The sequence below is a fragment of the Tachyglossus aculeatus genome, chromosome 11 (genome assembly GCF_015852505.1).
Source record: "Tachyglossus aculeatus isolate mTacAcu1 chromosome 11, mTacAcu1.pri, whole genome shotgun sequence".
In the NCBI taxonomy this organism is placed as follows: domain Eukaryota; kingdom Metazoa; phylum Chordata; class Mammalia; order Monotremata; family Tachyglossidae; genus Tachyglossus; species Tachyglossus aculeatus.
In genome coordinates this window covers 3,303,226-3,330,130 of record NC_052076.1, presented here as the reverse complement: position 1 = coordinate 3,330,130, position 26,905 = coordinate 3,303,226, and the positions used below count along the sequence as shown (strand labels likewise).

At 52.3% G+C, this 26,905-nt stretch overlaps 1 protein-coding gene across 1 annotated transcript in view; it reads left to right on the top strand.

Moving 5' to 3' along the window:
• Positions 1-26,905, top strand: part of PKNOX2 (PBX/knotted 1 homeobox 2) — a 180,904-nt gene that overhangs the window by 116,893 nt on the left and 37,106 nt on the right. Inside the window, exons 3-4 of the mRNA XM_038753795.1 lie at positions 3,467-3,576; positions 14,816-14,955. Coding sequence (XP_038609723.1) covers positions 3,541-3,576; positions 14,816-14,955 — 176 coding nt within the window. The 5' untranslated portion in view covers positions 3,467-3,540. The remainder of the gene's footprint in view (positions 1-3,466; positions 3,577-14,815; positions 14,956-26,905) is intronic.

The window sequence follows — 26,905 nt, the reverse complement described above, 5'->3', positions numbered from 1 at the left end:
GTGTGACCTTGGGCAAGTCACTTCACTTCTCTGAGCCTCAGTTCCCTCATCTGTAAAATGGGGATGAACACTGTGAGCCCCCCGTGGGGCAACCTGATCACTTTGTAGCCCCCCAGTGCTTAGAACAGTGCTTTGCACATAGTAAGCGCTTAACAAATGCCACCATTATTATTATTCTATGTATTTTGCTAATAATGTGCATCTAGCTTCACTTCTATTTATTCTGATGACTTGACACCTGACCACATGTTTTGTTTTGTTGTCTGTCTCCCCCTTCTAGACTGTGAACCTGTTGTTGGGTAGGGACCGTCTCTATATGGTACCAACTTGTACTTCCCAAGCACTTAGTACAGTGCTCTGCACACAGTAAGTGCTCAATAAATACGATTGAATGAATGAATGAATGAAAGGAACCCACACCCTCCTTCCCTTCCTAGCGGGGCGTGCAGTGAACAGGAGGTCCCGAGTCAGCTAAGAACTTGGAGACCCCCGGGAGAAAATGAAGGGGAGCAGACACATCCCCCCAAAACCTCCCCCAATCCCTGCCGTCACCTTTCCTGGACCTCCACAGTCTCAGTCCTCGCCCGCCCAGGCAGTTGGAGGGAATCTCTGACTGGCCCAGAAAGAAGAACTTAAAGGGACAAAGCAAACTTTACTAGTAAAAAAAAAATAATAATAATAATAATGGCATTTATTAAGCGCTTCCTATGTGCAAAGCACTGTTCTAAGTGCTGGGGAGGTTACAAGGTGATCAGGTTGTCCCACAGGGGGGCTCACAGTTTTAATCCCCATTTTACAGATGAGGGAACTGAGGCACAGAGAAGTTAAGTGACTTGCCCAAAGTCACCCAGCTGCCAAGTGGCGGAGCTGGGATTCGAACCCATGACCTCTGACTCCAAAGCCCGGGCTCTTTCCACTGAGCCACGCTGCTTCTCCAAAAGGCCCCGGGCTTTCCAGAGACCCAAGGGCCACCCAGAGGGAGTGGCCCAGACTACTGCCCTCGTCTTTCATTCATTCATTCAATCAATCAATCATATTTATTGAGCGCTTACCATGTGCAGAACACTGGACTAAGTGCTTGGAAAGTACAATTCAGCAACAAATAGAAACGATCCCTGCCCACAACAGGCTCACAGTCTAGAAGGGGGAGACAGACATCAAAACAAGTATGGCATCAGTATAAATAAATAGAATTATAGATACAGACACATCATTAATAAAATAAATAGAATTATCAATATGTACAAATGTAAGAAGCAGCGTGGCTCAGTGGAAAGAGCCCAGGCTTGGGAGTCAGAGGTCATGGGTTTGAATCTTGGCTCTAATTGTCAGCTGTTTAACTTTGGGCAAATCCCTTAACTTCTCCGGACCTCAGTTACCTCATCTGTAAAATGGGGATAAAGACTGCGAGCCCCACATGATACAACCTGATCACTTTGTAACCTCCCCAGCGCTTAGAACAGTGCTTTGCACATAGTAAGCGCTTAATGAATGCCAGCATTATTATTATTATAAACACAAGTGCTGTGGGGTGGGGACGGGGTAGAGCAGAGGGAGCGATTGGGAGTGATGGGGAGGGAGGGGGAGCAGAGGAAAAGGGGGGCTTTGTCCAGGAAGGCCTGGTAAAGCCAGAGTGGCTTCCCTGGGGGTTCAGTTTTCCTAAGGGGTTAGGAGCCAGGAATTGGGGGGCCCCTCCGAGCTGTGCTGTGATGCCCTCCACCCTGGAAAGCTGGTCCAGGGGGAGGCTGAATTTCCCCTAATCTCCAGGGAGGACTTAAGGCCCAGGGAGGGACCGACCCATCCTGATCCAGCCTGGGAGTCGGAGCACCAAGGATGACCCCAGGAGTCCCCCTTTCATCGTCATCATCATCATCAATCGTATTTATTGAGCGCTTACTGTGTGCAGAGCACTGTACTAAGTGCTTGGGAAGTACAAATTGGCAACATATAGAGACAGTCCCTACCCGACAGTGGGCTCACAGTCGAAAGGGCTTTCCAGTCAGCCCTTCGGGGAAGCCCCAGGCTCGGGGGAGCAGGGGTCAGTTCACCCTCCAACCAGCACTGCCTGAGATAATTAGCGCTTGGGTGCCAGCTGCTGTGCCCATCGTATGCCCGTTACGGGGAGCGGCAGGCCCCCTCCATTCTCCTCCATCCCTCTGCGGGATGCACCTCCATCCTCTCTCTAGACTGTAAGCTCATTACAGACAGGGAACTTTTCTGCTAATTCTGATGGATTGTACTCTCCCAAGCTGCTGAGAAGCAGCGGGGCTCAGTGGAAAGAGCCCCGGGCTTTGGAATCAGAGGTCAGGGGTTCAAATCCCGGCTCCGCCAGTTGTCAGCTGTGTGACTTTGGGCAAGTCACTTCACTTCTCTGGGCCTCGGTTCCCTCATCTGTAAAATAGGGACTAAGACTGTGAGCCCCACCTGGGACAACCTGATCCCCTTGTATCCCCCCAGCACTTAGAACAGTGCTCTGCACATAATAAGCGCTTAACAAATTCCATCATTATTATTAGTAGTACAGCGCTCTGCACATTAAAGGTGTTCAATGAATACCATCGATTGATTAGTTTGTGCCCCCATTCCCCCTTCTGCGCCTCCCCATCTTCCCTCTGTGTCTCCCTATTCCTTCTTTATTCATTCATTCATTCAATCATATTTATTGAGCGCTTACTGTGTGAAGCCCAACTCCTTAAAGTGTTGCATGCTTTTCAGGACTGTGAACTTTGACTAAGGTCAGTTTCGTAGCTATTCGGTATATGTCATCAGTTTATTATGGTGCTTCTTAAGCACTGTGTGCTGAACATCGTGCTAAACTCTGAGGTAAACAAAACTTGTTTTGTTTTGTTGTCTGTCTCCCCCATCTAGACTGTGAGCCCGTTGTTGGGTAGGGATTGTCTCTCTCTGTTGCTGAATTGTACTTTCCAAGTGCTTAGTAATCCCTCTAGACTGTGAGTCCCTCTAGACTGTGAGCCCGCTGTTGGGTAGGGACCGTCTCTATATGTTGCCAACTTGTACTTCCCAAGCGCTTAGTCCAGTGCTCTGCACACAGTAAGCGCTCAATAAATATGATTGACTGATTGATTGATTGAAGAGCACTGGACTAAGTGCTCGGGAAGTACAAGTTGGCAACATATAGAGACAGTCCCTATGCAACAACGGCCTCACTTTAATCCCCCCCACCACACACCCCATCCTCCTCTGAGTCCTCCACCGCCACTCCACGCCTCTCCACCCGCTCTCCACGCCCCCATCCACTCTTCCCCCAAGCCCCCCCCCCCCCAACCAGGACAGCTTCCTCTCCTTTCCTTCCCCAGTCCCCTGCTCCTCTCCCTCCATCCCCCTTCCCTCCAAGCCTTCCAACCCCCGGCCCCATCATGCCCCCAGCCTCAGAGAAGTCCGGCCTGGCGCGAAGCCCCCCGGGGTCACCACCTGCTAACCGCCTGACCGTCCCTCCCGCCCACAGATCCTCGATGTGAATCAACCCCATGATGCAACATGCCTCCCCAGCCCCCGCTCTGACGATGATGGCCACACAAAATGCCCCCCCCGCCAGCGTACCAGGACGCCCCGCAGGTGAGTACACTATGTCCCCCCTCCCAGTCCCCTCCAGGGTGAGACCCCATCCTCATTTCCCCTCCTGGGAGAGAGGCAGGCGAAAGGACCCAGCCGCGGCCCCTCATTCGGGCCCACACCATGAACCCGCAAACCTAGAGCAGTTATTATCATTATTATAATGGCATTTATTAAGCGCTTACTATGTGCAAAGCACTGTTCTAAGCACTGGGGAGGTTACAAGGTGATCAGGTTGTCCCACGGGGGGCTCACAATCTTAATCCCCGTTTTCCAGATGAGGGAACTGAGGCACAGAGAAGTTAATGCCCTCCCTCTGCCCATCCGCCAAGCTAGCTCTCTTCCTCCCTTCAAGGCCCTACTGAGCTCCCTCCTTCCTCTCCCCCTCGTCCCCGTCTCCATCCCCCCAGTCTCACCTCCTTCCCTTCCCTACAGCACCTGTATATACGTTTATATGTTTGTACATATTTATTACTCTATTTATTTATTTTACTTGTACATATCTATTCTATTTATTTTATTTTGTTAATATGTTTGGTTTTGTTCTCTGTCTCCCCCTTCTAGACTGTGAGCCCACTGTTGGGTAGGGACTGTCTCTATATGTTGCCAACTTGTACTTCCCAAGCGCTTAGTACAGTGCTCTGCACACAGTAAGTGCTCAATAAATATGATTGATTGATTGATTGATTGATAGAAGCTACTTGCCCAAAGTCACACCGCTGACAATTGGCGGAGCTGGGATTCGAAGCCATGACCTGTGACTCCAAAGCCCGTGCTCTTTCCACTGAGCCACGCTGCTTCTCAAAATAATAATGGCATTTATTAAGTGCTTACTCTGTGCAAAGCACTGTTCTAAGCAAAGTGATGAGGTTGTCCCACTGGGGGAGGCTCACAGTCTTAATCCCCGTTTTGCAGATGAGGTAACTGAGGCCCAAAGGAGTGAAGTGACTTGTCCAAAGTCACCCAGCTGACAAGTGGCAGAGCTGAGATTCGAACCCACGACCTCTGACTCCAAAGCCCGGGCTCTTTCCACTGAGCCACGCTGCTTCTCATGGGTCCTCCCGTGGGTCCCCAGAGTCAGGACCTCTCAGGACCCTGAGTCCATTCTTACTGTCCTCCAGGCTGCTTTTTCATTGATTTCCTGGCCCGGAAGGCCCAAGCACTTAACGAGCCCTCAATCAATCCCCTGAAGGTCCTGTCGAGCAGCCCCTGTTCGGTTTATTCCTTTGTTTTTTTATGGTATTTATTAAATGTTGACAAGGTACCTACCTCTGGGGCATATAAGCAATGATCAGATCCGATGCAGGCCCTGCCCGACATGGAGTGCAAAATGTAAAAAGGATGGAAGGAAGGAAGGATGGGTATCTTATTCCCACTGTACAGACGAGGGAATTGAGACCCAGAAAGGTGCAGTGACTTGTCCAAGGACACACAGCAGGCCATTGGCAGAGCCAGGACTAGGACTGGGGTCTCCTGACTCTCGAGCCCGCTCTCCTTCCATCCCCAAGTCGCAGGGACTTTCAAATCAATCAATCAATCAATCGGTTGTATTTCTTGAGCGCTTACTGTGTGCCGAGCACTGTACTAAGCGCTTGGGAAGTACAAGTTGGCAACATATAGAGACAGTCCCTACCCAACAGTGGGCTCGCAGTCTAGAAGGGGCATGAACTGTCCAAAAGACTTGAGGGCTTTGAGAGGCGGGGGTTGGTTTTGCTTTACGGTATTTAAGAGCTTCGAATGCGTCGAACATTTCTAAGCACTGGGGTTAAATTCAAGTTAATTAGGTTGAACACAGTCCCTATCCCGCATGGGGCTCATAGTCTAAGCAGAAGGGAGAAGAGGCATTGAATCCCCATTTTACAGTTGAGTAAACTGAGGCACAGAGGAATTAGGCGATTTGCCCAAGGTCACCCAGCAGATACAGTTGGAGCCAGGATTAGAACCCAGATCCTCCGACTCCCAGGCCTGTGGTCTTTCTACTAGGCCATGACTTGAATTTCTCAACTACAGAGGAAGCAAAAAGCCAAAACTTTCCTCTGAGACTGGAGCAAGTGTGTTAATCATCTTTCTCATTCTGCTAAGGGCAGCAGAACTGCACACAATCTATTCAAATGCGCGGGAGAATCTCGCTTTGGAAAAGTAGGAATCTGCATCAAAAATTCCCAAGCCTCAAACCTCTCTTCATAAAAAATGAGTACCTTTTTCAGGGAACGTTGGTCCTGGGCGATTGCACATTTGAAGTTTGGGAAATAAAATTATTAAAGAGGAGCTTTTTTTGGTGGTTTAGCAGAAAAGCATCTGTGGTATCATTATTCCCATCCTCTTCTAGAATGAACCATGCAGTGGTGTGAAAGAAAAGCCACTAATAATAACAATGGTGGAATCTTTTTTTAATGGTATTTGTTAAGCGCTCACAATTTGGAAAACGTGATAGTAAGCAGTAGGGTAATAATAATGATGGCATTTATTAAGCGCTTACTATGTGCAAAGCACTGTTCTAAGCGCTGGGGAGGTTACAAGGTGATCAGGTTATCCCATGGTGGGGTTACAGTCAATCCCCATTTTACAGATGAGGTAACTGAGGCACAGCGAAGTTAAGTGACTTGCCCAAAGTCCCGGCGGTGCCGGGATTTGAACCCATGACCACTGACTCCAAAGCCCGGGCTCTTTCCACTGAGCCACAGATAGGCACCAGATCAGCAGATGGGATACAATCAACCAATCAATCATGTTTATTGAGCGCTTACTGTGTGCGCTATGCTAAACGCTTGGGAGAGTACAGCGCAACAATATAACAGACACATTCCCTGCCCACAACGAGTTTACCGTCCCCATCACACATACAGTTCCCAGTCTGAGGAGGAGGGAGAACTGGTATTGAGTCTGCCTTTTACAGGTGAGGCTATCGAGGCCCCGAGAAGTTAGACGACTTCAGCCGACCGGTGGCAGAGCTGGGATTAGAACCCAGGTCCTCGGACTCCCAAGCCTGGGCTCTTTTCGCCAGACCATGCTGCTTCCCCATTCCTCCTCCGCCACTTGTCAGCTGTGTGACTTTGGGCAAGTCACTTAACTTCTCTGTGCCTCAGTTACCTCATCTGTAAAATGGGGATGAAGATTGGGAGCCCCCCGTGGGACAACCTGATCACCTTGTAACCTCCCCAGCGCTGATGATGATGATGATGGCATTTGTTAGGCGCTTACTGTGTGCAGGGCACTGTTCTAAGCGCTGGGGAGGCCTTCCCAGACTGAGCCCCCTCCTTCCTCTCCCCCTCCTCCCCCTCCCCATCCCCTCCACCTTACCTCCTTCCCCACCCCACAGCACCTGTATATATATTTGTACATATTTATTACTCTTATTATTATTACTAATTATTACTATATTATCATTACTAATATATTATAATATCATAATGTTAATATTATTATTAAGAGTATTGATATTACTCATAATATTATTATATTACTATTATTATTATTATTACTCTATATGTACATATTTATTCTATTTATTTTATTTTGTTAATGTGTTTTGTTGTCTGTCTCCCCCTTCTAGACTGTGAGCCCGCTGTTGGGTAGGGACCGTCTCTATATGTTGCCAACTTGGACTTCCCAAGCGCTTAGTCCAGTGCTCTGCACACAGTAAACGCTCAATAAATACGATTGAATGAATGAATGAATGCTTTGCACATAGTAAATGCTTAATAAATGCCATCATCATCATCATCATCATCCCTCACTGGCCCCAGTTTCACCAGAGGTACTGGTTTGCCTGCCTTTTGCAGTCCGGCCCAGCGTACTTTTCAGAGAAGAAACTCCAGTGCAGGAATCAAAATCCTAGGAGCCCAACTTTGGCAAGGCAACAACCACCTGATACCAACTCTACTCCAGCCTACTTCCTCCTTCTGGTGTGTCCGCCCTAACCACCAGCAACCTCTGTTGTCCACCTGCAGCAGCTTGGCCCTAACAATAATAATAATAATAATAACAATAATAATAGTAATAATAATAATAATAGCATTTATTAAGCACTTACTATCATCATCATCATCATCATCAATCGTATTTATTGAGCGCTTACTATGTGCAGAGCACTGTACTAAGCGCTTGGGAAGTACAAATTGGCAACACATAGAGACAGTCCCTACCCAACAGTGGGCTCACAGTTTAAAAGGGGGAGATGTGCAAAGCCCTGTTCTAAACGCCGGGGAGGTTAGAAGGTGATCAGGTTGTCCCAAGGGAGGCTCACAGTCTTCATCCCCATTTTCCAGATGAGGTCACTGAGGCCCAGAGAAGCAAAGTGACTTGCCCAAAGTCACCCAGCTGACAATTGGCGGAGCCAGGATTTGAACCCATGACCTCTGACTCCAAAGCCCGGGCTCTTTCCACTGAGCCACGCTGCTTCTCTCCTTAGGGTGGACACAAGAGACTGGACTTGGATTTCCCACTTCACTGGCCCAGAGGCAGATTGTCTTGGGGGGCCAGGCCCTCGGGAAAGGCAAACCGAAACACAATGTCCCCTTGCTCATGCACTCTGGAGTCAGTTAATAATAACAATAATAATAATAATAATAATAATAGCATTTATTAAGCACTTACTATGTGCAAAGCACTTTTCTAAGCACTGGGGAGGTTACAGGGTGATCAGGTTGACCCACGGGGGCTCACAGTCTTCATCCCCATTTTCCAGATGAGGGAACTGAGACCCAGAGAAGTGAAGTGACTTGCCCAAAGTCACACACCTGACAAGTGGCGGAGTAAGGATTTGAACCCATGACCTCTGACTCCAAAGCCCGGGCTCTTTCCACTGAGCCACGCTTCTTCTCTTGTATGCGTCTCACGCTGCGTCAGTTGTATGTCCCCTCTAGACAGTGAGCTCATCGTGGGCAGGATTGCGTCTGTTTGTTATATTGTACTCCCCCAGGCTCTTAAAGTGCTTTGCACAGAGTAAGCGCTCAATAAATACGATTGAATGAACATCCTCCTCTACCACTCCCTTGCTGCGTGACTTTGGCCAACCACTTAACCTCTCTGTTCCGCCTGCGTGAAGGATGGAGATGAGTTAACCTGATCCCCTTGCTTCCCTTTTAGACTTCTGCGCTCTGTGTGGGACAGAGGTAGAGTTTATTTCTTCCACTCCCTAAATTTAGCAATTGCTCAATCCTTTGGAGTATTTTTTGGATGTCCTCAGTGCACATAGCCAACTTGTACTTCCCAAGCACTTAGTACAGTGCTCTGCACATAGTAAGCGCTCAGTAAATACGATTGATTGATTGATAGCACCGTATTGAACGCTTGGGAGAGTAAAATAGAGCGAGAAGGCCGATCCCTACCCTCAAGGAGCAAATGGTCCTAGAAGGAGGGAGAGATGTTAAAATAAATTACAAATAGGAGGAAGTGATAGAGGGCAGAGATATTCATTCATTCATTCAATCGTATTCATTGAGCGCTTACTGTGTGCAGAACACTGGACACTGGACTAAGCGCTTGGGAAGTACAAGTTGGCAACATATAGAGACGGTCCCTACCCAACAGCGGACTCACAGTCTAGAAGGGGGAGACAGAGAACAAAACAAAACATATTAACAAAGTAAAATGAATACAATAAATATGTACAAATAAAATAAATAAATAGAGTAAAAAATACGTACAAACATATATACAGGTGCTGTGGGGAGGGGGAAGGAGGTAAGGCGGGGGGAGCGGGAGGAGGGGAAGAGGATGGAGGGGGCTCAGAGTACATGAACATTTGTACTCTGGTGGGCATTATGGGGGTGAGTATCAAAGTGCTTAGGTGGTAAGCGTTTAATAATAATAATGGCATTTATTAAGCACTTACTATGTGCAAAGCACAGTTATATTAATAATAATAATAATTTATTATATTATATTAATTAATATCCTCCTCGTTTGGAGGTTAGAACGGGGGCTGGGCTCTGGTCCCACCTTCTGGGACAGGATGGTCCCTCACTTGTGGGGCGGGCTGGGGGGTGTCAGTCATGAGGGTCTCCAGCTTTGTTCTGCTCCGTCTAAATCAATCAATCAATCGTATATATTGAGCGCTTACTGTGTGCAAAGCACTGTACTAAGCGCTTGGGAAGTACAAGTTGGCAACATATAGAGACAGTCCCTACCCAACAGTGGGCTCACAGTCTAAAAATGAGCTAGTTTAGTGGACAGAGAAGCACTGTGGCTCAGTGGCTAGTGCCCGGGCCTGAGAGTTAAAGGGACGTGGCCTCAAATCCCGGCTCCACCGAATGTCTGCTGTGTGACCTCGGGCAAGGCACTTCAGCTGTGTGACTTTGGGCAAGTCACTTCATTTCTCTGTGCCTCAGTTATCTCATCAGTAAAATGGGGATGAAAATTGTGTGAGCCCCCCATGGGACAACCTGATCACCTTGCAACCTCCCCAGCGCTTAGAACAGTGCTTTGCACATAGTAAGCGCTTAATAAATGCCGTCATTATTATTATTATTATTATTATTATTATTATTATTATGGATGGATGGATGGATGGGTCTCTGTCTCCCCCTTTTAGACTGTGAGCCCACTGTTGGGTAGGGACTGTCTCTATATGTTGCCAATTTGTATTTCCCAAGCGCTTAGTACAGTGCTCTGCACATAGTAAGCGCTCAATAAATACGATTGATGATGATGATGACTTCACTTCCCTGGACCGCAGTTACCTCATCTGTAGAATGGGGATTGAGACTGTAATCTAGTGTAATCTCTAGAATGTAAAATCATTGTGGGCAGGGAATATTACTGTTTATTATTGTACTGTACTTTCCCAAGAGGTTAGTACAGTGCTCTGCATACAGCAAGCGCTCAATAAATACGACTGAATGAATCATCATCATCATCAATCGTATTTATTGAGTGCTTACTATGTGCAGAGCACTGTACTAAGCGCTTGGGAAGTACAAATTAGTGCTTGGGAAGTACAAATTATGAATGAATGAATGAGTGGGAGTGGGAGCCCCATTGGGACAGGGACTGCGTCCAACCCGATTAACTTGTATCTACCCCAAAACATAATAATAATAATAATAATAATAATGGCATTTATTAAGTCCTTACTATGTGCCAAGCACTGTTCTAAATGCTGGGGAGGTTACAAGGTGATCAGGCTGTCCCACCGGGGGCTCACAGTCTTAATCACCACTTTACAGATGAGGGAACTGAGGCCCAGAGAACACAGCTGACAAGGGGCAGAGCTGGGATTAACAGTGCTTTGCACATAGTAAGCGCTTAACAAATGCCATCATTATTATGGAACCCATGACCTTTGACTCCCAAGCCCGGGCTCTTTCTGCTGAGCCACGCGTTTGACACAGAGTGAGCGCTTACGAGTACAATAATAATAATGATAGTGGAATTAAGTCGGGGGTGGAGCAGGGTTTCTGGTTGTGTGTGGCTTCTGCCCCGGCTCTGAAACCACGGTCTGGACAGCGGCTGACCCGTCCGATCTTGAGAAATGAAGTGACTTGCCCAAAGTCACACAGCTGGCGGAGCTGGGATTTGAACCCATGACCTCTGACTCGAAAGCCCGGGCTCCTTCCACTGAATCAATCGTATTTATTGAGCACTTACTGTGTGCAGAGCACTGTACCAAGCGCTTGGGAAGTACAAGTTGGCAACATATAGAGACGGTCCCTACCCAACAATGGGCTCACAGTCCTCACACCTTTATTGGGTGTCAATAAGGGAGGAGAAATAGTTTTCATTAGGTTGGAACACTTGGATTTGCTCCCGTTATTACTCACCCTTCCTTCGTCCCTACGGCACTTTTGTACATAGCCGTAATTTATTTATTTGTATTATTGCCTGCCTCCCCCTCTAGACCATAAGCTCAATGGGGGCAGGGAATGTGTCAGTTATTTTGTTATATTGTTCATTCATTCATTCATTCAATTGTATTTATTGAGCGCTTACTGTCAGAGCCAAGCGCTTAGTACAGTGCTTTGTACATAGTAAGCGTTCAGTAATTGTGATGGATTCAGCAGTCGGCACAGGTTTCTTTCCACTGAGAAGCGCGGCTCAGTGGAAAGAGTATGGGCTTTGGAGTCAGAGGTCATGGGTTCAAATCCCGGCTCCACCAACTGTCAGCTGTGTGACTTTGGGCAAGTCACTTTACTTCTCTGGGCCTCAGTGACCTCATCTGTAAAATGGGGATTAAAACTGTGAGCCCCCCGTGGGACAACCTGATCACCTTGTAACCTCCAGAGTGCTTAGAACAGTGCTTTGCACATAGTAAGTGCTTAACAAATACCATTAATATTATTATTCTGAAATTACTGCTAACGCTATTGATTATGGCCCAGCACTACACTAAGGGTAGGGGTAGAGAAGAGTCTCTCAGTTCTGACCCATTCTTTGTCCCTCACAATCAGAGAGAGGGCAAGCAGGCACTGTACCCCCATTTTACAGATGAGGAAACTGAGACCGAGGGAGCTGAGGGTCACCCAACAGTGCAATGTCCGAGCCTCCCCTCCCTCCCCCAACCTTGGCCACATTTTCTTACCACGCTGGCATTAAAGGTCCATTGCAAACATCACCCCAAAAGGGAAGATGGGGAGTCATGGTCAATTCAACACTCCGTGCTGTTGCTTTCCCTTGAGCGAGGCCAGGGCCTATTTTCTTGGCTGACCTAGGGATGGGTGCTTTCCTTCCTTCCTTGGTTCAGTCGTATTTATTGAGTGCTTACTGTGTGCAGAGCACTTTGCTAAGGGCTTGGGAGAGTACAACAATAAACAGACACATTCCCTGCCCACAATGAGCTTACAATATGGGGTGGGAAGCGTGCGGGGAAGATTGGATAAGTCATGGAGCTCCCTTCTCGATCCATGATTCTCGGAAAAAACAAAATTCCTTGAACTCTGGGGCCAAGTTGGTCTAAGTGACTTTGGGCAAGCCACTTAACTTCTCTGTGCCTCAGTTACCTCATTTGTACTTCCCAAGCGCTTAGTACAGTGCTCTGCACACAGTAAGTGCTCAATAAATACGATTGATGATGATGATCTGTAAAATGGGGATAAAGACTGAGCCCCCCGTGGGCCAACCTGATCACCTTGTAACCTCCCCAGTGCTTAGAACAGTGCTTTGCACATAGTAAGCGCTTAAAAAATGCCATCATTATTATTATCAGTGGCTTTTATTCTAGGCTCTGAAGCAGTGAAGGTGGTGTTCTTTCCTAATAGGGTAATAATAATAATAATGGTGTTTGTGAAGCACTTACTATGTGTCAAGCACTGCTGTAAGCGCTGGGATAGATACAAGGTTGGATAGATACACATCCCACGTGGGGCTCATAGTCTTAATCCCCATTTTACAGATGGGGTAACTGAGGCATAGAGAGGTTAAGTGACTTGCCCAAAGTCACGCAGCTGACAAGGATGCTTAGGGAATGCCTCCCTAGGATGTTAAAGATGTTAGCTAGGGAAGTCAGCCCTCTTCAGAAAGTGCCTCCCGCAAACTTTGACCTCACTGAGAGGAAATGAAACGTAGGAAGGGGCAAGAGAGCGGGCCAGGGAACACTAGGAAGAGGGCGGAGAATGGGAAAAGACGGACATTCCCCTCCTGGCCCCTCGAGTCATCTTGAAAATCCGGCCCGCTCCTGGGACTCTCCCATCTCCCGTACCCTGCCTCTGCCACCCCCGTCTCTCAGCCCAAGCCCCTCCTCCAGCTGAAGTGACAGCTGCCCGTGCCGCCACCAAGATCCAGCTGCTGGAGACAAGCTTCCTGGCTCGGAAAGGAAATCTATTTTGAGAGAACCTCTCGTTGCCCCGACCCGTAAGGAAATGCAGAGTTTGCCGAATTGGGAGCTTTTTAAATCTGAGTCATCATCCCCCTGCAGCCCACGTATCCCCCACCCGCCTCAAGACAATAACAGCCGCCCAGCTGCTGCTGCACTTTGGGATGCTGGGAAGGAGCCGGCTGCATCTCCCCTTCCAATCGCTCCCTTTCCAGGTCTGCGTGGGTCCGCCCAACCGGCCCGGGGCTGAAGGGGAGCAGGGGCAGCCTTTGCCGAAACAAACTCCACACTCTTGACCGTCAGGGCTGGATGACTGGGCCCCAGACTGGCACCCCTGTTCTCTAAAGGAGAGGAGTCATAGGGCATTCCTTCAGCGGGAGTTGGGAGTGCAGTCAGACTTCACCCCTTCCTGCTGACATCATCCCCCTCCCTCTTACCCTCTTCCAAGTGGGAGAAAGGATGAACTGGGTAAATTCACTCAAAGCTCCGACAAGAGCAGCCCACCCCAGATGAAGGGCATGGTCCTGGGGCTCCTCCCTGCTCCGAGAAGGTTTGCCCTGGGTCCAAGCACCTTCCACGCTTTCAAGCATGTGATACTCTCCCCCCACCTGCTGCTCCTGAGGCAGGAGGGGAAAGGACAGAAGGAGGGAGGGATGATGGGATGATGCAGAGAAGCAGCGTGGCTCAGTGGAAAGAGGATGGGCTTTGGAGTCAGAGGTCATGGGTTCAAATCCCGCCTCTGCCAACTGTCAGCTGTGTGACTTTGGGTGAGTCACTTCACTTCTCTGTGCCTCAGTTCCCTCATCTGTAAAATGGGGATTGAGACTGTGAGCCCCCTGTGGGACAACCTGATCTCCTTGTAACCTCCCCAGCGCTTAGAACAGTGCTTTGCACATAGTAAGCGCTTAATAAAAAATGCCATCATCATGATGGGGGCCCCAGAAAAGTCACCCCTGAACTCTCCCTCCTGTATTCACTTCACCTCTGCATCCATCCCTTAATAGTGGCCAGTCTGTCTGCCTGGGGTGAGTCACCACTGAGCCTGGATGAATGAGGGAGAGTGTTCCTTTGGCTTCACCCCTACAGGGAGGGGCAGGTGCCTAGGTGTTAGATCCGCCACGTTTACAAATCCGTGAAGACACACGTACAGCCACACAATCCTGTGGACAAACCCAGCTGAGGTCACTCACACCCACGCATCCACACCCTGGGAAATCCACAGTGCAGCAGTACACGGCCACAATCAATCAGTGGTATTTATTGAGTGCTTACTAAGTGCGGAGCACTGTACTAAGCGCTTGGAAGAGTACAGCAACAGAATTAGCAGGCTGGCTCCCTGCCCGTAACGAACTTGCAGTCTAGAGGATGTGCACAGATGCACACCCACGCAGGCGCACACACTCACACCCACACCCGGCGAGGGTGTGGCTGGGCCCGGATCCGGATTCTGGCCGGACCCCCTGCCCTCCCATCCCTGTCTTCTCTCCGCAGATGACGGCGACCCCCCAGCCACCCAGCAAGGCCCCGGCCGGGCACATCTCCGCGCCCTCGGCTGCTGCCAGCACCCCAGTGCCCAGCGCCCCCATCGATCCACAGGCCCAGCTGGAGGCCGATAAGCGGGCCGTATACAGGTAAGAGGTCTGTGGACAGCTGTGCGGAGACAGATAGAGATGAGAGACAGAGACAGGCCCCCCAAGGCCAACTGGGGAGGTGGCCCAGGGTGGCAGGGCAGGATGAGGGCAGACAAGCCCCTCTCCACCTCAGTTTTCCCTTCTCCCGACCCCAATTTGGGGTAGGGAGAGCAGAACTCGGGTCCAGCCTTCTGGCTCATTCCTCTCTCCCCAGGCCAAGAGCAGATTATCCTGTGGGTTTAATGAGTGGGGCGTGAAGCCGCCAGCAAATTTCCCACCACACTTCCCATGTCACAATGGGGGCTTGTTGGAGCCTCCAGGAAGCCAGTCAATTTCCCACAAGACTGGGTGTGCGTGGCGGAGGGCTGCTTATCTGTATGTGCGGGTCTCAAGGAGAGAGTGAAGGCAGGTGGTATTTGGGTGTAACTGATGGGGAAGTGAGCGTGTGTCTCCGTGGGTCAGCCCAGAGAGGGTGTGTGTGTTTGTGAGGAGTGCGTCTTTCTGTGAGCAGGTCCATATGGAAGGGAGCGTGCAGGGCCTGATGTCAAAAGAGAACCAGGGGAGCAGATCAACAGTTCCACAATAAGGGGAATGGGAGGAGGAGGAGGAAAGGGGAAAGAAGGGGAAGTGGAGAAGGCAGGAGAGAGGAAGGAAGGGGAGAAGGAGGTGTGGGAAAAGGGGAGGAAAAGGAAGGAAAGGGAAGCAGAAGAGGTGAGGGGGAAGATGTGGGAGAAAGTGAATGAAGAGAAGATCAGAGGAAGGGAAAGCTGAGGAGAAGGCGGCAGAGAGGGGAGCAAGGAGGTGGAGGTGACTGCTGTTGGGATTGCTGTGGCTATTTCGGCTCCCTTGGAAAACCAGCTGCCCTCCCTGGTTCCCTGAAAGCAGGGCGAATGGTCACCCCAGGTCAGCAACAAGTGCTTTCCATCTGAACCCAACTCCACAGAAGCAAGCAGGCCTGCTGCTGCTGCTGCTTCGCCCAAAGAGCACAGGCCCATGCCTGGCCCTCGGCACCGTCTCCTGGCTCCGTGGCCAGGCCTTCTGTGCCCTCCCATCCGTCACTGCCCTTTCCACTCCCCCGTCCTCCCCATCTCTGCCCGCACTGAGCTGAGGAATTGTGGGGGGCAAAGGGGAAGGAGAAGAGCCGGCTTGAGGTCCAGAGATTTTAATTAGATTTTCCTGCCTCTGGCCAATGGCTGTACCCCAGCCCACACCAGGGAATTGGTATTTCAGGTCAATAAATTCAACAGGAGACCAGTGGGCCCTGGTTCATACTGGACCCTGGCCAGACACGTGGTGAGTCTTTCCCCCTCGACCCCAGCCCCCCCGGAGCAGTGGAACCTCATCCTTTCTGATATGCCTAGGGCCATCCAAGCACTTAGTACAGTGCTCTGCACACAGTAAGCGCTCAATAAATACGATTGATTGATTGATTGATCCAGGGAAGGGCCAGGGAGCAGCGGACTGTGAGGTGGCAGGGGGGCCAGAGGGGAGCCGGCCAAAAGCGGTTGGGGGGAGAGGGGTGGGTGGGCAGAGTCTGCATGCAGTGTGTCTTGTGAGCAGCTCACAGAGGGTGGGGGGTGCTGGGGGGCGGGGGGGGTGTGATGCCAGGAGGCTTCATTGTGCTAATGAAATGTATCGCTCCCCTCAGATGCGGCAGGAAAGGGGGTGGGAGGGGAGGTGTTAGCTCTAATTGGATCCGACCTGAGAACAGAGGAGCTAATCAGCTCGGCGGCAGTGAGCGAGGGGACCTCTGGGCTCCGATCGGTGACAGCAAGGCAAGCCGAGCAGATCCGTCAGGGTGGTCCCCCAGGGGCCGGCGATTCCCCTACTGGTTGGTCATTGCTCCCAGTGGCTGGGCAGCCACTGGGCTGGTTGGCACCGGGGCAGGGTTGGGGGTGCAAGCCGGCTGCGGACACAAGAGCTGATGAGGGGGGCTGTACCCGGCCTGCGACCGCCCACGGGGTGCAAACATAAGCCTGGCCAGCTTCAGTGGCCTTCCAGGTTCAAGCGCTTAGTACAGTGCTCTGCACCCAGTAAGTGCTCAATAAATACGATTGAATGAATCTGAGGCCCTGACCTTGCCTATTGCCAACTCGCCTCCCACTGTCTCCGTAGCCTCGACTTCCAGCCCTGGCTTCCAAACCCCTGGCCAAGGACCATCTCTGCCTGGCCAGAGAAAGAGGGAAGTGAGAAAAAAGAGGGTATCAGGCAGTCCGGAGTAGGCCAGAATGTGCTCCCTGTCCCCTGAGGTGGAGCAGAAGCTCCCTATGGGCAAGAAGCGCTCACTTCTTTGTCTTGAACTGCCCCTTCGTTCAGTACTATATGCCATCCTCAGTTGGACTTCCGTAATAATTATTACTGCTACTGGGAAACCAGGGTGGGTATGGCCCCTGTGAGAAAATCATTTGGGAGAGAGGGCGAGCGGGGGTGGTCACGGAGGAGCTTTGTGGGGGGAACCGGCTAGGGAAGGGCTACTGGGAGCCGAAGTTTGGCCCAGTGCCGGCCCCTGACCCAAACGGATCGGACCAATCTGACCCCGGCTCTCGTGCTTGCCTGGTGGTGGGGTGGTGTGTAGCGTAGCAGCTGAAGATTTGCTCTTTCCCAGCACTTTGGTCCCAGGGCGTGGGCAGGCCGCCCACTGAGGAGGGGCCGCGGACACGGGAGCGACTTGCGTGCAGCTTGGCATTGCTACCCCCAGCCCCGGCTCTGGTGTTATTCATCAGAAGGTGTTGGAGCTCGGGCCCACGGAAAAGTGCCAGCCAGCCAGACCGGGGACACGGGGAGGGCCACTCCTGCCCCATCCGGAGGAGTTCGTGGCAGGGCCGGCTCCTCCTGGGACATCACCTGCCTTTCGGGGCTGTCCCTGATGTCTACACAGCCAGAGACACACTCCCGGGAATACCAACAGGAGCGGAGAGGGACACCCCCATCGCTCTGTCATTGGAGAGATACCTTTGGGAGTCGGTCCTATTTTGGGGCCCTGCAGGTAGGGGATTTCCAGCTGCCCCTATGAACCAGGGGTCTTCTGGGGACAACAAGAGGGAGGGCAGAGCTGGAGGGAGTCCAAAGGATTGCCGCGGCAGCTGCTGGGAGGAGCCAGGAAATGAAGCATGCGTCCGCTCGACCTGTAACTTAGAGGTGCCGGACAGTCCCAGGATTGAACGAGGAGAGCACTGAGAGGGTCGGAGATGGAGAGCCAGGACTCTCCGGTGAAGGCACTGTGGTGGGGGAAGCTCAGGATGGGTGAGGGTTGGGTCTGGGGGAGCCCCAGGTGGGTGAGAGTAGCAGGGAGAGGAAGGAGCGGCCCGAGAACAAGAGTCCCAGCCACTGTCTGGGAGACAGACCTTCCGGCTTGATCCCAGGACTCTCACTGTGTCCAGGGAGTTGGAGGGGTCTGGAAGTGTTGCTGTTGGGGGGATGACTACTGGAGACTGGGGTTCTGGGAGGGGGTCTCACACTGCAGGGTCAGGGCTGGCTGGGGGCTCAGCTGTCAGCAGCTACAGTGGAAAACCCGGACTCGGGGGTTCACTGAAGCGGCTGCTCCAGTCCTCCCTCCCAAGGTCATGCCCTGGGTCTCAGCACCCCCAAAACTTTGCTCCCCTGTGGGGACCCTGCTGCAGGACAGGATTCCTGAGTTCTGTTTCAGTCTCTTCCCTTGGTATAGCTGGGTTCTGGTCTCAGCCCTGCCCCGGGCCCGCTGAGTGACCTTGGCCAAGCCACTTAATCTCTCTGGACCCCGGTTTCCTCTTTTGTCAAAGGGGGATAATAATGCCTCCCTTGGTCCCGCCTCCCGGTGATGTTATGTGGATTAAATGAAATAACGGATGTGAACGTACTTTGGGAAACAAAGCGCTGTATAAAATCCGGCAAGTGCTATTTTACGGGTCAGTGGAGGACATTTGCATTGACCCCACTGGAAACTCCCATGAGTTTCCAGTCGTGCCAGTAGAGCTGCTGTTTGGGGGTCAATGGGGGGGGGTCAACTTGGGTACTGGAACGGGGTCAGTTGGGGGCCAAGGAAATGGGAGAGGGGGCACCTCAACCGATGCCCATCTAGATGGAACAGCAAAGCGTCAGCATCCAGAAAGCTTGGGAGCCCACCCGCCACACCGGCCACCTCCCAGCTTGGCTAAAAATCCCCCCTGATGTCCTTGCCATGCCAGATCTGGGTAAAATCCAGAGGACACGTGTGCACACGCACGCATTTGTCTGCGGGGGCCGGAGTCGGCCGCAGCCCACCAGCCAGCCAGGGATCGAGGTCAGCCATCGCGGCCAAGGGCACCCGCCGGTGCTGACTGTGCAGCTCGGCTGTACGGGCATACAAGCGGTGCCACCTCTGCCACCGCCGCCACTCTGAATCCTGGGTTTTATTGCCCAGAAAGAGCTCATGGCTAATGGCTCCCCTGTGGGGCCACTACCCCTCGCCCTCCATCACCCTCCATCCTTTTCTGTCTCTCCTCACCCCCTGCCTCTCTCTCCCTCCCTCTCTGGGGCTCTCTGAGGCTCTTTCTCCTCTCTGTCTTCTCCCTCCCTTCCTTTACGTGTCTGTCTCTGTCTTCTTTCCCCCTTTCTCTCTGTCTAATAATAGTAATAATAATAATGGCATTTATTAAGCGCTTACTATGTGCAAAGCACTGTTCTAAGCACTGGGGAGGTTACGAGGTGATCAGGTTGTCCCACGGGGGGCTCACAGTCTTAATGTCCATTTTACGGATGAGGTAACTGAGGCACGGAGAAGTTAAGTGACTTGCCCAAAGTCACACAGCTGACAATTGGCGGAGCCGGGATTTGTCTCTATGTCAGTCATTCATTCATCCATTCAGTCGTATTTATCGAGCACTTACTGTGTCCAGAGCACTGTACTAAGTGCTTGGAAAGTACAATACAGTAATAGATAGAGGCAATTCCTACCCAACAACGGGCTCACAGTCTCTCTCCCTTCTCTCTCTGCTTCTCTACCTCACTTTATCTCTCAACATCTCAGTCTCACTCCTTTCTGTCTAACTCCCTCTGATTGTCTTTCTCCCTGTCTTCCCATTCTGCCTCTCTGTCTCTCCCCCCACTAACCCCTCTATCACCCCCGTTCATCTCTCCTGGGCGGGTTCTCTGACTTGATCTGTCTCTGTCTCTGGGGTGCCTTGGCAAATGCCATTCTCTGTCCCATATTGCCATTCTATAGGGTGCAGACTGTCTTGGGGGCGGGAGAGCAGGCAGGGAGGGGGCAAAGTTGGGGCAAACAGGGGTTAAGGAACTAAGGTGGCAGCAGCTGATTTCCATCTCCTTAGCACAAGCTCCGGTTGACCACCCCACTCCATTCCCGCTGTCCCACAGCCAACTCCCACCCTGTCTCTCCACCGGACCGAAGGCCTCCTGGCAGGGGCAGACCCTACCATTTTGCTGCCCTTTGGACCTGAGGACATTGTCCACTTCCCCTCCCTGGGTTCTCCACCAAGCAAGATTGCAACAGGCGGGGGAAAGTCATGTAAAATTGCAGCAGAAGGGATGTAGGGTAGCCCAAAGCAAGAGCTTGCTGGCCCCCAGAATTCCTCAGGGAGGTTGGGGGGCTTTCTTTCCTGAAAAGTCTGGGAAAGAGGACAGACCCTTTTCTGTTTGGACTGGGGGAAGGGGCATTCTGCGTGAAGGCAGGGGGAGGGACAGGATGTCTTCTGGAGGACCCGGCAGTCCGAGGGCCCAGGTGGAGTGAATTTGTTGAGGGGGCAGGAGAGGCGGGGAGAGGGGAATAATAATAATAATAATAATAATGTTGGTATTTGTTAAGCGCTTACTATTTGCAAAGCACTGTTCTAAGCGCTGGGGGGAACACAAGGAGGTGAGGTTGTCCCATGTGGGGCTCACAGTCTTAATCCCCATTTTACAGATAAGGGAACTGAGGCACAGAGAAGTGAAGTGACTTGCCCAACGTCACATAGCAGACATGTGGGGGAGGCGGGATGACAGCACCAGGGAAGGAAAGACCCTTGCCCAGGGTCCCAGAGAGCAGATTTCCTCCCATTCCCTGCTGCTCTCTCGGTCTGGCCCATGTCCGGCCCAAATGCAGGCCCAACCAGGATTGCTGTCCGGCCCGCTGGCTTCAGCCCCTTCCTGGTGGCCTTGCTAGGTGGCCCCTGCCCTGCCCTTTAGGGACCCCGGCCCTGCTGTCCGGGCTGCAGCGTCTTTGCAGATGGTAAAAGTATGAAGGAAGAAATGTCAGATGTAATTAAACCAAATGACGGCTTAAACCCCTAGAGAAATCAACACATCCGGTGTAATCACCTCCTTAAGCCTGCACAAGTCTGCATTTCTCCCCGTGAGAAGGGCCCTTTATTCTCGGGATCGTTAACAAGGAGATCCGCTGCGCCCCGGCCTCCGCTTGGTCGAGGCAGACGCTCCCGTCGTGGGGCTGGTGGGTCAGGGGAACGGAATTGAGGGGGGCAGAACGGCAGAGTTGGGGGAAAGCCCATGACAGGGTGTCAGGGTTGTGGGGGGGAGTGGAAGACTGGAGGTGAGCGGTGGGGAGTGTGGAAGGGAGGGAGCCACTGTGGTGGGGGAGCTGATGAGGTGGGAATGGAGGAAGGGGAGAGCAGGCAACCTAGGCAGTGGGGGAGAGGAAAAGGGAAAGGGAAAATGGGGTTGGAAATCACTTCCTCTCCCTCTCCGACGGTGGTGGGGCCGCCAGCTCTCTCTCCTCCCTGTGTCTTTCTCTCTCCCTGTCCACCCTCACTCTCCCGCTCCTCTCCCGCTCCCCTCCCGCTCCCTCCCGGCAGCACAGTGCTGAATGTGCTAAATTAGGCCATTAGAGGAATTCATTTCTCTTTATTAGCCGGTGTCAAATCCTTTTTATTAGTCGCCGAAAACGACCTCTCTTCTGCAGTAAATGTCATGCCAGTTCAGCCCTTTTATTTGTTCTGCACTGACGAGGATCAAGCTCTCGCTGAATTAGTGCAGCGAGATTTATTTCCTCCGAATTTCGAGCGGCTTAAGAGCGAGAGGTAGTGGTGGCGGGGGTAATGGGGGGGAGGAAAGGAGGAAGAATAGGAGGGGGAGAGCGTGGCTGAGCAGAGGGGAGGTCAAACCTTTGCAGCCCCCCGGGCTGAATGATGGGCAGCCAGCGGGCAGCCTCTCTTCCCAGAGGGGCCCCTTGTCACCCAGACATGGCCAGCCCGGGTCCTTACGGCCTGGCTCCAAGACGGTGGAGTCCCTTGACTCTATCTGCAGATGGGCGATCGGGGTTCGGAGGGGTAAAGTGACTTGCCCAAGGTCACACAACACATTGGAAACAGAGTGGGGCCTGCTGGTCCTCCCTCTGCAGCTGCGGTGGCTGGAGGAGCCGCAGTAGAGGGAGGCAGGATTAGTTAGGGGAGGTGGCGGTGCTACTAGTCAATCAATCAATCAGTCGTATTTATTGAGCGCTTACTGTGTGCAGAGCACTGTACTAAGCGCTTGGGAAGTACAAGTTGGCAACATACAGAGACAGTCCCTACCCAACAGCGGGCTCACAGTCTAAAAGGGGGAGACAGAGAACAAAACCAAACATACTAACAAAATAAAATAAATAGAATAGATATGTACAAGTAAAATAAATAGAGTAATAAATATGGACAGACATATATACATATATACAGGTACTGGGGGGAAGGGAAGGATTGTATTATTGTATTATAGTCTTTTCCTCCCACTGGGGCAGGGGTTGGTAAGGGACAAAGGGGAGACTGGAGAAATCCCCCCACCTCAGAATCAGGGCCCTTGAGTGTCCCGTGTATTAATTAATCAATCAGTTAATCAGTGGTATTTATTGAGCGATTACTAGGTGTAGAGCAATGTACTAAGCACTTAGCCGTACAATAGTTAATTGGCTCTGATGTCAAAGGGCACATTGGCATACTAAAGGGAGTGCTATAGCAAGTAGGGGAGTCTTGAAAAAAGCAGGGGGAAGCCTAAACTGAATTGGCCTTTTTTTAATGGTATTTGTTAGGTGCTTACTATGTACTAAGTGCTGAGATAGATACAAGATAATCAGGTTGGACACGGTCCCTGTCCCACCTGGGGCTCACAGTCTTAATCCCTCTTTTACAGATGAGGGAACTGAAGTACAGAGAAGTTAAGTAACTTACCCGGGGTCACACATGCAGACAAGCGGTGGAGCCAGGATTAGAACCCAGGTCCTCTGACTCCTAGACTCACTGCTTCTCTTTCCGCTAGGCCACCCTACCCTCTCCTGTGCCCAAGCTCTGGGGCCCTGTGGATCTGGGGATGTTCTCTGGGGACAGGAGGGGAGGACCAGTGAGCTCTGACAGATCCTTTGGGCTGGAAACCAGGCAACCAGAAGGCCCAGTGTCTACCTGTCCAGGTCGGGTCTACCCACTCCATTGTATCATATTCTCCGTGCCTAGCCGGCGCTTAAAACAGTGCTTTGCGCATAGTAAGCGCTTAATAAATGCCATCATTTTTCAAAGCACTGTACTAAGCACTTACATTTCTTATCTGAGAAGCAGCGCGGCTAGGAGAAGCAGCGTGGCTCAATAGAAAGAGCACGGGCTTTGGAGTCAGAGGTCATGGGTTCCAATGCCGGCTCCACCAATTGTCAGCTGTGTGACCTGGGGCAAATCACTTAGCTTCTCTGTGCCTCGGTTACCTCATCTGTAAAATGGGGATTAAGACTGGGAGCCCCCAGTGGGGCGATCTGATTACCTTGTAACCTCCCCAGCGCTTAGAACAGTGCTTTGCACATAGTAAGCGCTTAACAAATGCCATCATTATTATTATTATTATTAGTGCGATGCTCGACACACAGTACATGGTAAATCGATACCATTGATCGATTGATTGATTGACTGAGCCTGGGGGGCTATGGCAGCAAGAAAGTGGGCAGGAGGGTGGGGACTGTTCCCGAGGGAGAGACCCAAACCACGATGTTCCCTAGGGCCCAAAACTCCCAACAGGGGATGGTGGGTCAGCTGTGTCTGCCTGCCAGGGGAGAAGCGGGGGGCAAAGCCAGGCTGGGCCAGAGGCCCGCCCCCGCCCCCGCAACGCCCTGACCGGGAAACCACCCCAAGGCCTCTGTCCCCAGATGGTCCAAGGCTCACCTGCAGACAATCCCGGAAAAAGCCTATTCCTTAAGCACCCCGGTTCCCCTCTGCTTTCACCCCCCATGGTGGAGCTGGCCCAGAGGCACCAGCCCATCCTCTGGGACACCTGGGGGTCCCACGTGGGGCGGGGCCAGGCAGGTTGGGACTCTCGGCCTGCCCCGACCCATGCCCTCCATGCCCGGGTTGGGGTGGGGAGCTGGGGTTCCTGGGATACCCTGGCACCCACCCTCCCCACTGCCTGAGCACTTCCTGAGGTCAGTCCCGGGCTCCGCTCTCCTGCCCTTCCCCTATTGGGCCTCCATCCCCTAGCTCACACAGCTCACGTGGAGGAGGCCGGGGGACGGGGGGCATCGGTGGTCAGATTCATTCATTCATTCATTCAATCGTATTTATTGAGCGCTTACTGTGTGCAGAGCACTGTACTAAGCGCTTGGGAAGTCCAAGTTGGCAACACATAGAGATGGTCAGATCTTCCCGTCCAGCTCCTCAGGGGAAAGGGGTGACCTGCAGCGTCTGCAGGCAGTATACTGGGGAGTGGGCTTCTCCTCCATAGTCTCCCCCACCCCTTGAGCTCCCCACCTCCACTGGCTCCCCTTCCACGGCCTCCCCCGGCCCCCTCCCGGGCTCCTTTTAAACCCTCTCCTCCACGTGAAGAGCAGCGTGGTATGGGGGCCCTGTCTGTCTGCCCGGCCGCCTGCCCACCCGCCTGCCGCGGGTTATTAGTTCCTGGTAATTTAGTGCCCTTGTACAGAGTCGATTTGTGCCTTTCTTTCCTAATTGATCTAGTGGCTGTTTAAATGGCAGCAGGCAGCTGTTGAGAGCAGGAAGGTTCATAAGACGCAATAACTCATAACGCCTCCTGGAATTTGCCTTTCATGTCCCCCGGCTACGCCACCGCGGCCCTGGGGCCGGCCTCCTGGCCGCTCCTTCCCCTCCCCACAAACGGCTCGCCTTTGGTATTCTGCTGGGGTCCAGGCCCGGCCGGGAGAGCTCACATTAAAGTGGGATCAGGCTAGATTAGGTCCTAATATACTGCAGTATGAGGGCTGCAAATGAAGCCTGAGGCTGGAGTTTAATCCCTTCACCCAGTTTTCCCTCTGGCCTAGCTCCTGGGGATCAGTGAGGGTCCAGCAGATGACTCGTTTCCCTCCGTCCCGCCCCGGTCCCGGCTCTGGCTCCCTCGCTGGGTCAATCAATCAATCAGTCAATCAATCAATCGTATTTATTGAGCGCTTACTGTGTGCAGAGCACTGTACTAAGCGCTTGGGAAGTACAAGTCGGCAACACATAGAGACAGTCCCTACCCAACAGCGGGCTCACAGTCTAGAAGGGGGAGACAGAGAACAAAACCAAACATACTAACAAAATAAAATAAATAGAATAGATATGTACAAGCAAGATAAATAAATAAATAAATAAATAAATAAATAGAGTAATATGTACAAACATATATCCATATATACAGGTGCTGTGGGGAAGGGAAGGAGGTAAGATGGGGGGGATGGGGAGGGGGACGAGGGGGAGAGGAAGGAAGGGGCTGAGTGTGGGAAGGTCTCCTGGAGGAGGTGAGCTCTCAGTAGGGCCTTGAAGGGAGGAAGAGAGCTAGCAACTAGCTTGGCGGATGGGCAGAAGGAGGGCATTACAGGCCTGGGGGATGACGTGGGCCGGGGGTCGATGGCGGGACAGGCGAGAACGAGGCCCGGTGAGGAGATTAGCGGCAGAGGAGTGGAGGGTGCGGGCTGGGCTGTAGAAGGAGAGAAGGGAGGTGAGGTAGGAGGGGGCGAGGGGATGGACAGCCTTGAAGCCCAGGGGGAGGAGTTTCTGCCTGATGCGCAGATTGATTGGTAGCCACTGGAGATTTTTGAGGGTCCTCTGGGAGTCCCACCTGCTGCCATCTTCCTGGGGAGATGGGAGGGGGGGGGGACCCAGACCATGCTCTGACCCCATGGTCGTCGAAAGGAGCTGGCACCTCGGCCAGGCCACCCCTTCACCCCGAGAGCCTGATAGATGCCATATGCCCTCCCACCCTCCCTGCCCCCCGCCTGCATTCCTGTCCGGTCTCTCTGCTGCCTTTCCTGAACCCACAACGCCGCCTCGCCTGTTCTCCTCAGACTCCGAGGCAGGCTCTAAGGGGCACTAGGCTCCGTCGGCTTCTCTAGCATCCCCTGGGTTCCTGGGCTGCGGCCCCCTCCTCACGGAGAAGATCAACCGTGGAGGACGGGAGAAAAAGGAGCGGGATCTGCGCGGTCGGCCGGCCTGCTGACCGGCTAGGGAGAAACCAGCGGAGGAGGAGGCCGGGTTGGGTTTTACGGAGTCTCTCGGCCCCAGGGAAGGTGAGGGGGCAGGGAGAGAAGGGCAGCAGTGAAGGAGGTGTCCAATGTGTCAGACGCACACAGACACGTTACTTAGACCCCCTTAGACATCCGCACACAGAGGTACACCCGGAGAAGGGTTGTAGACACCAGCCTGTAAGCCTTCAGACACACCCACATCTGAACAGCTGGCCCACATGTGCTCGCGCCCCCACCGCGCTCACACCCACTCACACACACACCCTGGCCAGAAGCGGGGGCACACCACAAGACCCCTGAATTGGAACTCCTGCTGCTGTCATTTCCTGTGATTGGAGGAATAGGTCCGCAGGCAGCCGACCAGCAGGCCTGTAAAAGCCACCCAGGTGCAGGTAAAGGCTGACCTACATTGGGCGGGGAGGGGGAGTGTGGGGGTATGCATTTGTGTGTGTGTGTGTTTGTGTGTGTGCCCAAGATGCTCCAGTTTGTGGGCCCCTGCGAAGCTGGGGAGGGATGGAAGTGGGCGTAGAAGCTGGGGGCAGACCACCCTGTCTCATTCTTCTTTGTTTTCTG